At 15.1% G+C, this 14,168-nt stretch overlaps 3 protein-coding genes across 3 annotated transcripts, besides 33 other annotated features; all 3 read left to right on the top strand. All coding sequences in view use genetic code 6, as the record gives it.

The window, feature by feature from the left end:
* Nucleotides 1-43: part of a microsatellite that runs on past the window's edge.
* Nucleotides 44-95: 52 nt separating this feature from the next.
* Nucleotides 96-138: a microsatellite.
* Nucleotides 129-187: a microsatellite.
* Nucleotides 132-213: a microsatellite.
* Nucleotides 214-901: 688 nt separating this feature from the next.
* Nucleotides 902-951: a microsatellite.
* Nucleotides 916-994: a microsatellite.
* Nucleotides 933-1,024: a microsatellite.
* Nucleotides 947-1,024: a microsatellite.
* Nucleotides 956-1,019: a microsatellite.
* A 125-nt stretch (nucleotides 1,025-1,149) lies between the features above and the next one.
* Nucleotides 1,150-1,174: a microsatellite.
* Nucleotides 1,175-1,184: 10 nt separating this feature from the next.
* Nucleotides 1,185-1,244: a microsatellite.
* Nucleotides 1,245-1,537: 293 nt separating this feature from the next.
* IMG5_176040 (ubiquitin-conjugating enzyme, putative) lies at nucleotides 1,538-1,987 on the top strand (the record flags this gene model as incomplete). Its single annotated transcript, XM_004029606.1, has 1 exon — nucleotides 1,538-1,987. A coding segment is annotated over one exon (450 nt), but the record flags the coding sequence as incomplete, so codon positions are not given.
* Nucleotides 1,988-2,074: 87 nt separating this feature from the next.
* Nucleotides 2,075-2,139: a microsatellite.
* A 10-nt stretch (nucleotides 2,140-2,149) lies between these two features.
* Nucleotides 2,150-2,206: a microsatellite.
* Nucleotides 2,207-2,229: 23 nt separating this feature from the next.
* Nucleotides 2,230-2,268: a microsatellite.
* An 827-nt stretch (nucleotides 2,269-3,095) lies between these two features.
* Nucleotides 3,096-3,156: a microsatellite.
* Nucleotides 3,146-3,228: a microsatellite.
* Nucleotides 3,229-3,232: 4 nt separating this feature from the next.
* Nucleotides 3,233-3,260: a microsatellite.
* A 1,334-nt stretch (nucleotides 3,261-4,594) lies between these two features.
* Nucleotides 4,595-4,655: a microsatellite.
* Nucleotides 4,595-4,657: a microsatellite.
* A 155-nt stretch (nucleotides 4,658-4,812) lies between these two features.
* Nucleotides 4,813-4,868: a microsatellite.
* A 6-nt stretch (nucleotides 4,869-4,874) lies between these two features.
* Nucleotides 4,875-4,912: a microsatellite.
* Nucleotides 4,913-5,171: 259 nt separating this feature from the next.
* Nucleotides 5,172-5,237: a microsatellite.
* Nucleotides 5,238-6,110: 873 nt separating this feature from the next.
* On the top strand, nucleotides 6,111-7,984 carry IMG5_176050 (hypothetical protein; the record flags this gene model as incomplete). The annotated part of the gene is made up of 5 exons (XM_004029607.1): nucleotides 6,111-6,652; nucleotides 6,713-6,897; nucleotides 6,953-7,032; nucleotides 7,296-7,475; nucleotides 7,913-7,984. Coding segments are annotated over exons 1-5 (797 nt in total), but the record flags the coding sequence as incomplete, so codon positions are not given.
* A 1,946-nt stretch (nucleotides 7,985-9,930) lies between these two features.
* IMG5_176060 (hypothetical protein) lies at nucleotides 9,931-12,062 on the top strand (the record flags this gene model as incomplete). Its single annotated transcript, XM_004029608.1, has 5 exons — nucleotides 9,931-10,030; nucleotides 10,091-10,279; nucleotides 10,333-10,599; nucleotides 10,645-11,374; nucleotides 11,440-12,062. Coding segments are annotated over 5 exons (1,908 nt in total), but the record flags the coding sequence as incomplete, so codon positions are not given.
* Nucleotides 10,286-10,316: a microsatellite.
* Nucleotides 10,287-10,318: a microsatellite.
* Nucleotides 10,602-10,639: a microsatellite.
* Nucleotides 10,602-10,641: a microsatellite.
* Nucleotides 11,711-11,757: a microsatellite.
* Nucleotides 11,716-11,757: a microsatellite.
* Nucleotides 11,719-11,752: a microsatellite.
* Nucleotides 12,063-12,201: 139 nt separating the features above from the next.
* Nucleotides 12,202-12,263: a microsatellite.
* Nucleotides 12,264-13,150: 887 nt separating this feature from the next.
* Nucleotides 13,151-13,214: a microsatellite.
* Nucleotides 13,158-13,197: a microsatellite.
* Nucleotides 13,159-13,204: a microsatellite.
* Nucleotides 13,215-14,168: the final 954 nt, after the last annotated feature.

The raw sequence follows: 14,168 nt of genomic DNA on the forward strand, positions 1-14,168 counted from the left end.
AATAATATAGGAAAGCGAAAAATAATATATAAAAGAAAAATAAATTAATAAAATTTCAATTTTAGAAGCTCATAAAAAAATTGACGAACTAACATAAAAAATTAATATTTGAAAAAAATATATTATTCAAAAAAAATAAAAAAAAAAATATATTAATTAATAAATATATAAAAATAAAGATATAAAATATTTAATAATAAAAAAATTAAAAATGTAAAATTAAACAACATAATCAAATAATAATCATATAACAATTGAAAATATAGATAACTTAACTGAAGATGAATTAAATGTATTAATGACTAAATGGAAAGATCATCATATTCCAACAAATAGAAAAATATCATTTGGTGTATATAATCTTGTTTTTTGTGGATTAACTATGTATTGGACATTAAACTACAAAAAGTTTGCTAAATAATTTTACAAACCAAAACACTATAGTATATTAGAAATTTTTAAATATGGCACATTATAATCAATTGCCTTTTTAAGTCTTTATTTTACAGGAGCTTTCATTAGTAGTGGTTTTTATCATCCAATAGAATATATAAGAGGTTACGCATAAATATAAGGTAAAATTATTGACAATACAATAAAATTTGATCCTTATTTTCAAAATTATGTATTATATGATGTAATGAAATATTTTGGATTATCAAATAATATTTTATAACAAGCTTAAAATGAATTAATAAGTTCATAAAAAGAATTAGAAGAAAAAAACTTCTTTTCAGAAGAAACAAAAAGTATAATGAAATATAATAGTGAAGATTACAAACAACTATAATAAAATGATAACATGTAAGAAAATAATAATTAAAATAAATGATTAAAAAAAATAGTATATTAATTAATATAAAATAAAAGGCTATAAAAAGTATTAAAAATATTTTTTTACATATATAAAAAATAATATATAAATATATAAATATATATATATAATATATATATTTATATTTATAAATTTTAAAATATTATTTATATATATATAATTTTTATAATTATTTATCTATATAAAATTCTTTTTTTAATTTATATGTATTATCATAAATGCATTTTATTATTTTCTTTTATTCTTTAAATAAATTATTATATATTGATTTTAATAATTATAAATATAATAATTAAAATGTTTTTTAATGATTTTTTTTTTTTTTATTTTTTTTTTTATGAATTATATTTATACTTTTTTTATTTTTATTATTTTATATATTTTTGTTTTAATTTTAATTTTTTATATAGTAATTTAAATTTATTTTTAGCACTACTAATTTTTCTTATAAAATTTTATCAAAAACAAACATTTTTAATGAAAACAAAAAAATAAATTATTTGTGAAATATTTATTTTAAAAAATATAAAAAATTTATTGTTTCATTCTAAATATTTTTTTTGACATAAAAAATGTTTATAAATTAAATAATACAATCAAAAAAAATTCACTTTAAAAAAAAAATATATAAATCAAATAATAATTTTTAATAAAAAAAAATACATAATTATATATAAAAATACTTATAATATTTATATGTAGGCTTGTAAAAGAAGATTACTTCGAGATTTTAAAAAACTTTAAGATGATCCACCAAATGGATTAACAGCAACACCAATTGAAGATAATATAATGAATTGGGACGCTGTTATATTCGGTCCAGAAGATACACCATGGGAAGGAGCAACATTTAGATTAACCTTAGAATTTACTGAAGATTATCCAAATAAACCTCCTGTAGTAAAATTCAGAACTAAAATTTTCCACCCAAACGTATATAATGACGGATCAATATGTTTAGATATACTTTAAAATTAATGGAGTCCAATTTATGATGTTTGGGCAATTTTAACTTCAATTAGATCTTTGCTCTGTGATCCTAATCCAAATTCTCCTGCTAATGGAGAAGCGGCAAAATTATATATGGAAGATAGAAAAGAATATATAAGACGTGTAAAAGAAATTGTCGAATTAAGTTGGAACGATTAATGATTTTTTTTAAAAAATCATATTAGAAGAAAAAAATAAAATTAATAATAAATATATATATATATATATATATTGGAAATTTATTTGTTATTTTTTTTTTAATAATTATTATATATTTTTTCTTTTGTTAATTATTATATAAGTTCTTTTTTTTTTTTTAATAAAATAAATAATGTAAAAGAATATTTATAAATAATAAAAAAAATATTTATTAATATAAAAGTTAATATAAAGTTGTTAGAATATTTATAAATATATTAATTTTATAAAATATAAATAATTTTGGAATAATATTTAGAAAATATATATTTTTTTAAGAAAAAAATAAAAAAAAAATTATATAAATTTCTCTATATAATAATAAGTATAATTTAATAAATTTAATTTTAGTATTAAAAAAAAAATTATTTAAAAATTTTTAAATATAAAAAATATTTTAATTAAGAAAAAATAAAAAATTAATATTATTTTTCTATACTAAAAAAAAATATAATATTAAATTATATATTTTAAAAAAATAATAAATAAAAGGTAGAAAAATAAAATTCATAATTTTTTTAAATTATATTTATATGAACTCAAATTTTGGAACATCTAGACTTTAATCAAATAGATCAGGAACTTAAGTAATAAATAATGTTAAAGCGAAATAAAATTAAAAATAATAACAACATCAATAAAGCTTACCTTAGCAAAAAAAATAAAAAAATTTCTTCCATAATTTTAAAAATGGTATAAGATTAGATGAAACATAAGAAGGTTTAGATGAATAATAATAAAATGAATAAAATTATAAAAAATGGTAATGTTAATAATGTAGATATATAAATGAACCTGGTTCTACTGAATGTTAGAAATGTATATATTTTTAATAGAATTAAAATTTAAATAATCAAAAGAATTGAATTTAATAATTAATATAAATATATATATTAAGAATTTTTTAAATTATTTTTATAAAAAAAATAAAAAATACTATTATAATTATTATTTGAAATGTGATATATTTATAAAAAAAAAATATATTCATTTTAAAATTTGCATAATACTAATTTTTTCAAATTAATTATTAATATTTTACACATTATTTTTTTTTAATCGATATAAATTATTTATATTATTTAATTTTTATATTTAGTTTTTTTTTCTTTCTTTTATTTTTAATTATTTTAATAAAAAAAATTTAAGTAATTTATTAATAATTATATATTAAAAAAAAATTTGCTAAATAATTTAATAATAATAGAAATATATATATATATATATATATATATATGCATATTTATTTTATAAATATTTAACTTTATATGATTATATATAATTTTTTTAAAAAATTTAAAATATTTCTTTATTTTTTTACATATATACAATTTTACAGAAACTTATTAAAAAAATGAAAAAAAAAGAATAACAATAATAGTAACCAATTGTATTTATTTATTCAAATATTTTTATAAAAATTTTTAAAATAATAAAATAAACAGAAATTAGGAAGAAATACAATTTTAATATTCGAAAATTAAAAAAATTCTTAAATCTAAATCTAATAAAATTCTTCTTTACATATTTCTTGTAATTATTTTTTTTTTTTTGGAAATACATTATAAAATAAAAAAGAAAATTTTATAAATCCTTTTTTGTAGACATATAAAACCCCAAATGATAATTTATGGAATTTAATTTCCAAATAAATAATAACTCCTTTTGCTCCATAATATAGTGGTTTATATGATTATTAAAAATACATTGTTAAATAATAAGAATAAAAACCTGAAAACTAAATAAACAAATTTATTAAAAAATAAGATTCAGTATATAGTAATAAATAAGAAGTATAAAATAAAGAATATTAAAATGAAAATGCATAAATTTATTAAAAATAAAAATCTTCTTAATCCTTTTTTTAAAGAAAAAAATCTAATTCATAAAATCAATTTATTAGGAGAATAAAATATAGTTAAATTTCTGAAAAAAAATAACAAAAAATTATAAAAAGTAACATTGAAGAAAACGAATACTAATTGATATCAAAAAAATAAAAACAAGTAAAATCGATTTCTTTAAATAAAATATTAGTTATAGATTAAGTTCTAGATTATAAAAATAATTCATATTTTCTTTCTAGAGTTAAAAATTCAAATAACTTATTTTTGCAAAAAGAAAAAAGCAAAAGATTAATAAACAGCTTTTCTCATATAGATAAAATTAAAACAAACGAGGCTTAATCAAATATAATAATTTAAATTAGAAGAAAATCATGTCATTGTGTATTATGTGGTGGTTAATTAAATAAATATTAATAAATAGATTATAAATATAGAACATAAAATGCCAAGAAAGATGATTATACTAAATCAAATTCACCAATAAAAACGAATGTTAATTCCGGAAAAAGCTTAATATTTTCTAGTAATTTTACATTGAAACCTAAAAATAATAGTATATTTTTTTAGAAAAGTAATCCAAAAATTTTAAATAATGTTTAACCTTGTAATTTTAAAGCTTCCATTAGTAAACTTTAATAATTAAAAACTGAAAATTAATAATAATAATATAATTTGTCGGATTTTAAAATTTAATAAAAGTAAATTTATTAAAATTTTTATTGAAATATATATATATATATATTATATATATATTTTTATATATTTTTTATATGTTATATATATATATTAAAAATTATTATAATAGTACTAAAAAAAATTCATCTACTGATATAATAAATATTAAAAAGTTAAGCTTTTAAAAGAATATAAGTATTCTTAATGTAAATTTATAAGACAATTTCTAAAAATCAATTTAATTAATATAAGAAATTAACGATAAAGATAAAAATAATATATATTAAAAAAATGATTATAAATTTAATAAAACATAATATAAAAAATAGTAATAAAAAATATAGATATTTAATAATAAATAAGATATATAAACAATTCGAAAATATTTATAAAATAAACTTAAATATAGTCTAAATACATAAAGGTTATTAAATTATAATTTTTACAATAATAAAATTATTTAAAGGAAGAATGAATTTAAATTTAATTGAAATAATTTTGTATAATAATTTTTTAAATCCCATATTCTTTATTTTTAAATTTAAAAAAAAAAAATTCTTATAATAAATGTAATATAATTTCTTTTATATTTAAAATAATATATTAAATTAAGAAAATATAAACAAAATTATTATAAATAATGTAATTTTATTTAATTATTATAATATTATTTTATTTTATTTTAATAAATAGTTAGTATATAAATTATTCTATTACTCTATAGTTATTGTAATTGTATTTATTTTGCATTTTTTTCTAATTTCTAATAAGTTTCACATTATATATTTTAAAAGTTAATAATAAAATCTATAAAAATATAAAGAAATTAATAAATAATTATATATTTATGTTTAATCTTATAAATATCATTATATTTTTTTGAAAACAAACAAATTAAATCTTAAATCTTATTATTAATTCAGTACTAAAAAAAAAAAATAAAAAAAAAATTATAATTAAAATAATATAAAGAATAATTTTTATAATATATTATTAATAATTAAATAAAAATATAATTATCAATATTGAAATTTAATACATTTAAATTTGCAAAGTATAATTTAATATGACTTAAAAAAGTTTTTTCTGAAATAAAAAATAATATAAAAATTCTGATATTTTCTTACCATTTACAATAAATATAAAATTTTTTAATAAATCTAAGATATTATTTTACTATAATAATTAATTAAAATTAATATATGTTAAAATTTTATCTTATAAAATCTAATTATTTACACTTATATATTTATTTTTTATTTATTTTATTTAACTGCTTTTGCTCAATAATTGTAAGCAAAACATGCTTAATATTTTAAAAGCCTTATTTAATCTAAAAAAAAAAAAAGAATATAAACAAGAAAAATATAATTATTAAAAAAATAAAAAATAAAAATGAAATTAATTTATTTATTTATATACATATTTTTAAATTTTGCATATTCTGTTTCTAATAATCAATCTTGCTTAGTTCTTAAAAAAAATAAAATAAACTTTTGTTGGTTATTTGATGAAGAATCAATAACATTTAAGATTGAATATAACTTAAGTAATTCCTTTTTCTTCCGAATACTAACAGGTGAAGAATCGGATAAAGACTTTTTAGGAATCTTAATAAGTTAAGCTTAATAAAAGGATTTAGTTTTAATAGATGCTTATTTAGTTGACAAAATATAAATAAATGACGAAGATTTGGGTGGTAAAAATAATCTTATATTAATAGAATAAACATAGTAATATTGCATCTTTAAAAGATTATTAAATACAAACGATCCATTTGATAAAATATATAAATAAAATGAAATTGTATGGATAGAATATTAAATAATGAATGAATCAAGTTCTATAATAAAATAAGGAAAAGTATAATTTCCATTCTAAAATGGTTATCATGGTAGTGGAATAGGATGGAAAAATGAATCCCCAAGTTTAATTAAACTATTTCATTTTTGGGTTAATTTTGCAATGTGGGGAATTCTTGTAGATTTAGGAAACTGTGCAGCAAGATTTTTTAAAACTAAAAAATACTATATTTAAATACATGGATATATTATGCTTTTGGTTTGTACTACTACTTTTATAGTTGAAATGATTGTTTTGGTGAAAAGTAAATATTTTTATATCTGTTTATTTTATTTTTAAAAAATATAAATAAAAAAAATTAAAGACCCTAAAATTTTTATTAGATATTCAACTTTATCATAAATTTAAATATTGCATTTCTTATTGGGATTTATTTTTATGATTTTGTTTATATTATAAGTTATTGGTGGATATGTATTGTATTTAATATTTTCAAGAGAATAGTTTAAAATGAATAAATATTCTTACTATTATAAGCTATTTCATTAAGTAATTTAATAAAAAAAAAATTCTTTAATTTATAATTCATATATTTAATTTAAAGATTTTTGGATATATGCTTTATTTTGCTGGAAAAGCAGGTGTTCTTACAGGATTTATATTAATTGAAGATTAATATGTAATGTAAGATTAAATAAATTTTTTATAAAATATATTAAAAAACAAACATACAAAAGAAATATTTGTTATATTCTATTTTCAACTTTGATACTTTTGAGAATATTAGCTGAATACTTTTTCATATTTAAACCTAATTTATTTACAAAGATACTTGCATTAAGAAATAAATAATATCAAAAACTAAAAGACCTTGAAGAAAAGAGAACAATACTTTTAACAAAACAACAAATATTTGAAGAAATAAAAAACATAATAAATGATTTTAGTATAACGTCTAAAGGAATCATAAAATTGTATAACAATATGATATTAGTATTATACGATAATAAAATTTACGATATTGCAAAAGTAAATCACCCTGGTGGAAATTTTTTAATGATGTAAATAAAAGGAAGAGAAATAGGTCGTTTTATGTACGGAGCTTTTGGTTTGGAAACTACAAATATGTAATCTTATGATCATTCTAAATATGCTTTTAAAATGTTAGATTAATATTATATAGGAGAAATATAAAACATAAATGTTTTCTCAAGTAATTATTCCGAATAAACGAAATGGAAAGTGCTTAAGTAAACAAACTTAGATAATTTTTCTTCTCTATTCTATTTTAAAAATGAGGACAATAATTTAAAAATCAATAAAGTTTTCTCGGGAATGTAATGGATTGGAAGACATTTCGTACTTAAATGATAGCTAATATAAAAGAAGTACTAGATAGTATAGTAATGTTATTTCTTTCAGTGATTATGGAAAGGAATTAAGAAAATAATTATTTAATAATTATATAAATATTATGTAAAATTAATAAGAAGAAGTTCAATTTAATTATAACTTGCTAGAATCTTATAAAAATGATAATTTATTTAATTTAGTTATCAAAAAGTATAAGTCTTAAAAAGGATTTTCTTAATATATTCATGAGAATGTTGACTAATTTTATATAAGAGGACCTTATGTAATTTAATATAAATATTATTATATATAAATTTGTTTTCGATAAATTTTAATTATAGGGCAGAGGATTAGAATTAAGTAATCGAACTTAAGGTTTACATGTATTTATTTGCGGAGGAACAGGGATTTTACCTTTCTATGATTTATTGGATTATTTATTTAAATATATGATATATAAAAGCTTGAAATAAAAATTCATTAACCCTAAATTGCATTAATAAATTAATTTAAATAATGAAAATTACGAAGAAAACATACATAAAGATTTCAAAGTAAAATTATTAGCATCTTTCTAAAATGTTGGAGAAAGTTACGAAAGCATTCAATTAATAAATTAAATGATGTAAATAGAAAAAGAAAATAAGTTAAATATTTTCTCTTGTATAATTAAAGTTTCTAATAATATTAATTTAAAAGATTAATTTCCCTTTATTGAATAAGGTTTTTGCAATTTTAGCAAATAGTTTTTGGTTAATAATATTAATATTTAAAATACAAAAAGAGCTTTTGTTTGTGGACCACCTAATTTAAATAAAAACGTTTATTAAAATTTGCTTGATTTAAAAGTTAATAAACTTGACATAGTTTTAGTTTGATTTTTTTTCTTTTTTATAATAACCACTTTATTTATATTTATATATTATTTTATTCTTTATTTTTTTATAAATAAAAAAAAAACTTAATCTATTAAAAAAATAGATAAAGTCCTTTTTTTTTTTAGTTTTTTAAAAAATTTACAGAAATAATTACTAATAAACAATATATTTTATTGACTATTTATTAATATGATTTCTTATTAAAAGTATTAAATTATAAATAACTTGTGTTTAGATTATTTTATTTTATTTTCATTTATTATTTTTAAAAAACTTAATAAAAAAAAAAACACACACATATTATCCAATATTTCTCGTTTTTTTTTTTATTAATTGAATTTTTTTAAAAAAATTGCTGGGAAAAATAATTAATAACAAATAGTATATTATTTATTCTTTTTTTTTTTTTCATTATATTTATAATTAATTTCTATCTTATTATAAACTATAAGATTCTCCCGATATCATCCTACCTCTTTTAATTTTTTAATTTTCTTCGTTTTCTTATCTTTTTTATTTATAAAACTTATATGCTAAACAGAGAATAAAACAAAGTAAGTAAAACTAAATAAATAATAAAATAAAAATATTATTTTTAATTTAAAGATATACTGCTGCTGATAAAAAAAGTGATGTTTTTGTTGCATTTCTATCTTGTAATTCCCAATTAATAAATCTAGTGCCTGAAGCTACTATTAAACCAAGTATACTCTTTAAAAATAATTTTATATTAAATATCAATATTTTATTATATGCAGTTTTTTATTTATTTGTTTTTTAATCAATTTATAAATACCAAAAATAATACACCTAAAAATGAAATTATAGCACAAAAATCAAGACCTTAAAAAATTAAATATTTTTTAATTATTGATATTGTTTATTATATTTATTACAAAACATTCAATAAATTCTTTTGAATTTGATTTTTTTTTATTTTAATAATTTTTTATATAATTATTAAATAACTAATTCTATATTATTTTTTAAAAAAATATACATATACTTTAAAGAAAAAATATCTACGTTATTAAAAACTGATATTAAAGAATTATAATAAAATTTATTTATTTTGAAAAGAAATTTTATTTTAATAAAAGACATAAAAATAAAATCTAATTATAATAAGTAAAAAAGACTATATTTTATTAAAAATTTAAAAATAATTAAAAGACTTATATTTTTTATAATTTATAATTAAATCTTAAAAAAAAAATATAAAAGATTATTAAAAATTCTATTTGAATATTATAAAAAAAAGTATATAGTAATTATTTTATAAAATTATATGCACATTATATTATTTATTTGAAAATAAATAAAATCTTATTAATAATATATGTTTTTATTTAATATTAAATTTTGAAAATAATTTTAAAACTTTGCTTATTTAAAAAAGTAAAAAACATTTTTATTTCTTTGATAAAAAAATGATTAACGAAGATTCTTAAGTATCAACAAAAAAATTAAAGCTTAATAGTATAAATTAAATTAAAAATAAAAAAAAATAGAAACTAAAATTGCAAATAAAACAAGGAGAAAATTAAAACCTAACAACATTTTAATAATATTTAAAAATAAAATTAGAAAAAGAGTAAAATTAAAATTTTTTATTAAGCTAAAAACAAATAAATTAAACTTTAAACAATTTGTAATAAACACAATAAATATATGAAACAGTTTAAAAAGATATACAAAGCGTTTATAAAAATAAAAATAAAAAAAAATAAAAAAAAATATTTTTAATATAAAGTGCCTTCAAGGAAAATAATAAAAATTAGAAATATAATATTATTAAAATCAATAGCCATATTTTGAAAAATAAACAAATGAATATTAGTTGGTAAGACCTTATACAGGATTATCAAATAAAGAGATGGAAATTATATTTTAATAAAATCCTATATTTACAAAAAATGAATAATAAAAGTTAAATTAATTTCGAATATCTAGTAGTACAATAAACTTCTATTCAGAATTTAAAAGTTAAAAAAAGAAAAGGATGGAATAATAAATAACAGTATAAATAAATAAAAAATACAATAAATAAATAAAAAATAAAAAGGCATTTGTAAATAAAGTTGTAAAATAAAATGCTTTGAAAAAAAATAGCATAAATATAGAAAATGAAGAAAAAGACATACATAAATACATATATCTAAACCACAAAAAACGTATACAAAGTGCAAACTTAAAATAATTCGAAAAATCATTTTCAAGTAAATTAGGAAGAATAAAATCTGCATAATAAAAACCTTCTATATCATACTTTAAAAACAAAATAAAGTAAGCTAATTTAAATAATGAAAGTATTAATAATGCTTAAAGCTTGAAATAAAGCAATACTGATTTATTTTAAAAAAAATAGACGTTTTTTGGTTAGATGCTTTTGGAAGCTATTAGAAATAAAAAAAAGTAATAAAATAAAAATGGTTAAAACTCTGAATTTTAAGTAAAAGAAATTTAAATTTTTTAAAATTTCACTTATAAATCACCTTTCCCTCTTTGGCTTGTAAGAAATAAAAATTATTAAAATCTTAAACAGACAGAAGAATTTGATATGAATAATAAAATTATTTCTATTTGCAAAAATGAGTATAAATATAAACATTTTTGTTTTTATTTAATATAATAAATAAATATATAAAAAAGACCTTTTAATCGTAGCTAATTTGAAAAAGATATTATATGCATGTTTTTATAAAAATTACCTTTTTTTAAACTTATGCCTTATCATATGCTTGAGTTAATATCTTCAAGATTAAAGTATTGTTTTTATAACGTTGGATAATACTGTAATTTTTTTAATAATTCTTTTTCTAAAATTTAATATAAATTATGAAAAATATATATTAAAAAGTATGTAAATAGGGTGATTAAGGTGACTGTATGTTTATAATATTTAAAGGATAAGTAGAGATATTAATTAATGGGTTTTCAATAAACAAATTTTTTTATTCTGGAGAGTTAGTTGGTAGAACAGCATTAGAAGAAGATAAACCAAGGTATATATAAAATAAAAAAAGTAAAAATAAAAAAATATATTATTAAAGAAATGCTGATGTGAGAGTAAAGGTCCCTTGTCATATTTTAACTTTAAACAAAATGGATTATTCATAATGTTTAACAGTATTATAAAAAAAAATTAAAAAAAAAAAATTAAAAAATTAAAATTAAAGAGAGCAGTTTAAAATGAAAAAGTTAATATTTTAGAATTCATATCAAATTTATCTTTTTTTAGGCATTTTAGTACATAAAAAATAGAACGTTTATGTCAAGAAATAAAGGAAAATTTTTGGCTCCAAAAGAATGTTTATATAAGGAAGGAAATTCTATAGATAATTTTTATATAGTAAAAAGTGGACATTTAATAAAAGTACTTAATATTGTTTTAGAAAAAAAGAATAAATGGCCAATATAATCTGTAGGAATAAGCTAATGGGAAAGTCATATTTATAAAAAGAAGTATTAATGTACTATTGATTTTAAATCTGGAGATATTGCTGGATATTATGACTTAATGATAAGAAATAAAGATGATGTAAGAACTGAAACAGTAGATGCGGCTGATGAAACTTTTGTATTATTTATTAATAGGAATACTTTTCAACTAAGTATATATATTTAATTTAATTTAATTTAATTTAATTTAATTTAATTTAATTTAATTTAATTTAATTTAATATATTTAGTATTTGATGAGGATGATATGAATATTTTTGCTGAAAATCACAAAAAAAAGTATTCTTCAAACAAAGAAAGTCTCATTTAAAAAATTAATAATTAAGAAAAAATATTTACAAATAATTTATAAGCATTTTAAGAATCAGTTCTTTTAAATTTACAATCTTGTTAATCTACTAAATTAAATATTTGTAATTAAAAAGTAAGTAGATTAATTAAAGTAAATCATAATAAAAATATAAAAGAATTTAGCAAAAAGCTTCCTTCTAAAAATTTGAAAAAAGTACATTTTTATTAATATAAATTTAAAAATTTATTTCATTTAAAAATAAAAATAGTAAAAAATTATAGAAGAATTATAAAAAAAATGAAAATATGAATATGTAAAATAAATTTTACAAATATTATATTATAAAAAAAATAATTTAATTATAATAATATATAATTTATTCTGTATTTAATAAAAATTTAATTATATATATATATATATTTTTAATATATAGTTCATTATCTAATATAAAGTAAATTAATTAATATATATAAAACTCTTCTTCTTTAATAGTCTTATAATTTTTATTAACTTTAATATTAATCTATTTTTTTAAGTTATTTTAATTTTTTACTAATTGATTTATTGGTGTAAAATACTGATTTTTTTAAAAAAAGATTAAGTATAAAATCAGATTAAAATATTTAATAATTATATAAAAAAATTTCAAATCTTCATAGTTTAATCAGAACTATTTAAGTTTAATATATTTTAGTGATGATTTTATTAAAATTAATATAATATTTTGTATATTTCGATCATCTTATCTAAATAATTTTGAAGTTAACATACATTTGTTTCTACATTTAACTTATAAAAAAAAAAATTAAATTTGTACTTATGTAATATATATATATATATATATATTTATATAATATATATATAAATTTATTTATTCTATAGAATTTTATTATTTACTAATATTTGAATAATAATTTATTGTTCATCTCTTTTTTTTATGAAATATATTAAATAAAAAATAATTAAATATATAATCTTATATAAAAATATTATCATATGAATAACCTAAACATTTATTTTGTTTTGATTTACTATATAAATATTATTAAATTAGCAATATATTTAGATATGTTTATTCTGTTTAAATAATATTATTAAATTACTTAAAAATATGTTTGATTATCATCTTCATTTGATTATAAAATAATTGAATATTTTCTATAAATTTTATTTTTGAAATAAAAAAATACGTTTTTTAAAACAAATAAATATATTTAATTAATCAGATCATTTTAATTTTAAGTGTTTTATATTGCTTAACTTTTTGTTCTATATTTTAAAAATTTATTTATAGTATTTAGATTATTAAAACTAGACTTATATTTAACTTTTTAATTATATTATATTAAAAATATTGAGTTTAATATTTTCTTTGAATAAATTAAGATATTTACACAATCATTGATTTTAATACTAATTATTTATTTTGATTTTTATGTATTTAACTTTAAAAATATTTGAATTTCAAAATTATAAAGTTTGTTTTTTTTAAACAATAATTTATAGCTTTCATTTTATATTTTACTTAAAACTTTCGAAATACATAGTGTGATTTTAGTTTTTAAGTCATTTAAAAAAAATGCAATTTTTTAAGTTAACTAAAAAAGAAAAAACAAGTAATATATTTAAATATTAAATTTCAAAGATTAAAATGTCTATTTAATGATAATTTTATAAGATTACAAACATAATACTTAAATAGTCTATATTTTTAAAACTTTAATATGCAAAAACTAATAAATCGTTTAAAAGAAAAAAAAAAATTAAAAATTTATAAATAAAATTTGTAATAAAAAAATATATATATAAAAATCAAAAAAAGGGTAGGAAGGATA

Source organism: Ichthyophthirius multifiliis (genome assembly GCF_000220395.1).
Source record: "Ichthyophthirius multifiliis unplaced genomic scaffold scaff_1120509251286, whole genome shotgun sequence".
In the NCBI taxonomy this organism is placed as follows: domain Eukaryota; phylum Ciliophora; class Oligohymenophorea; order Hymenostomatida; genus Ichthyophthirius; species Ichthyophthirius multifiliis.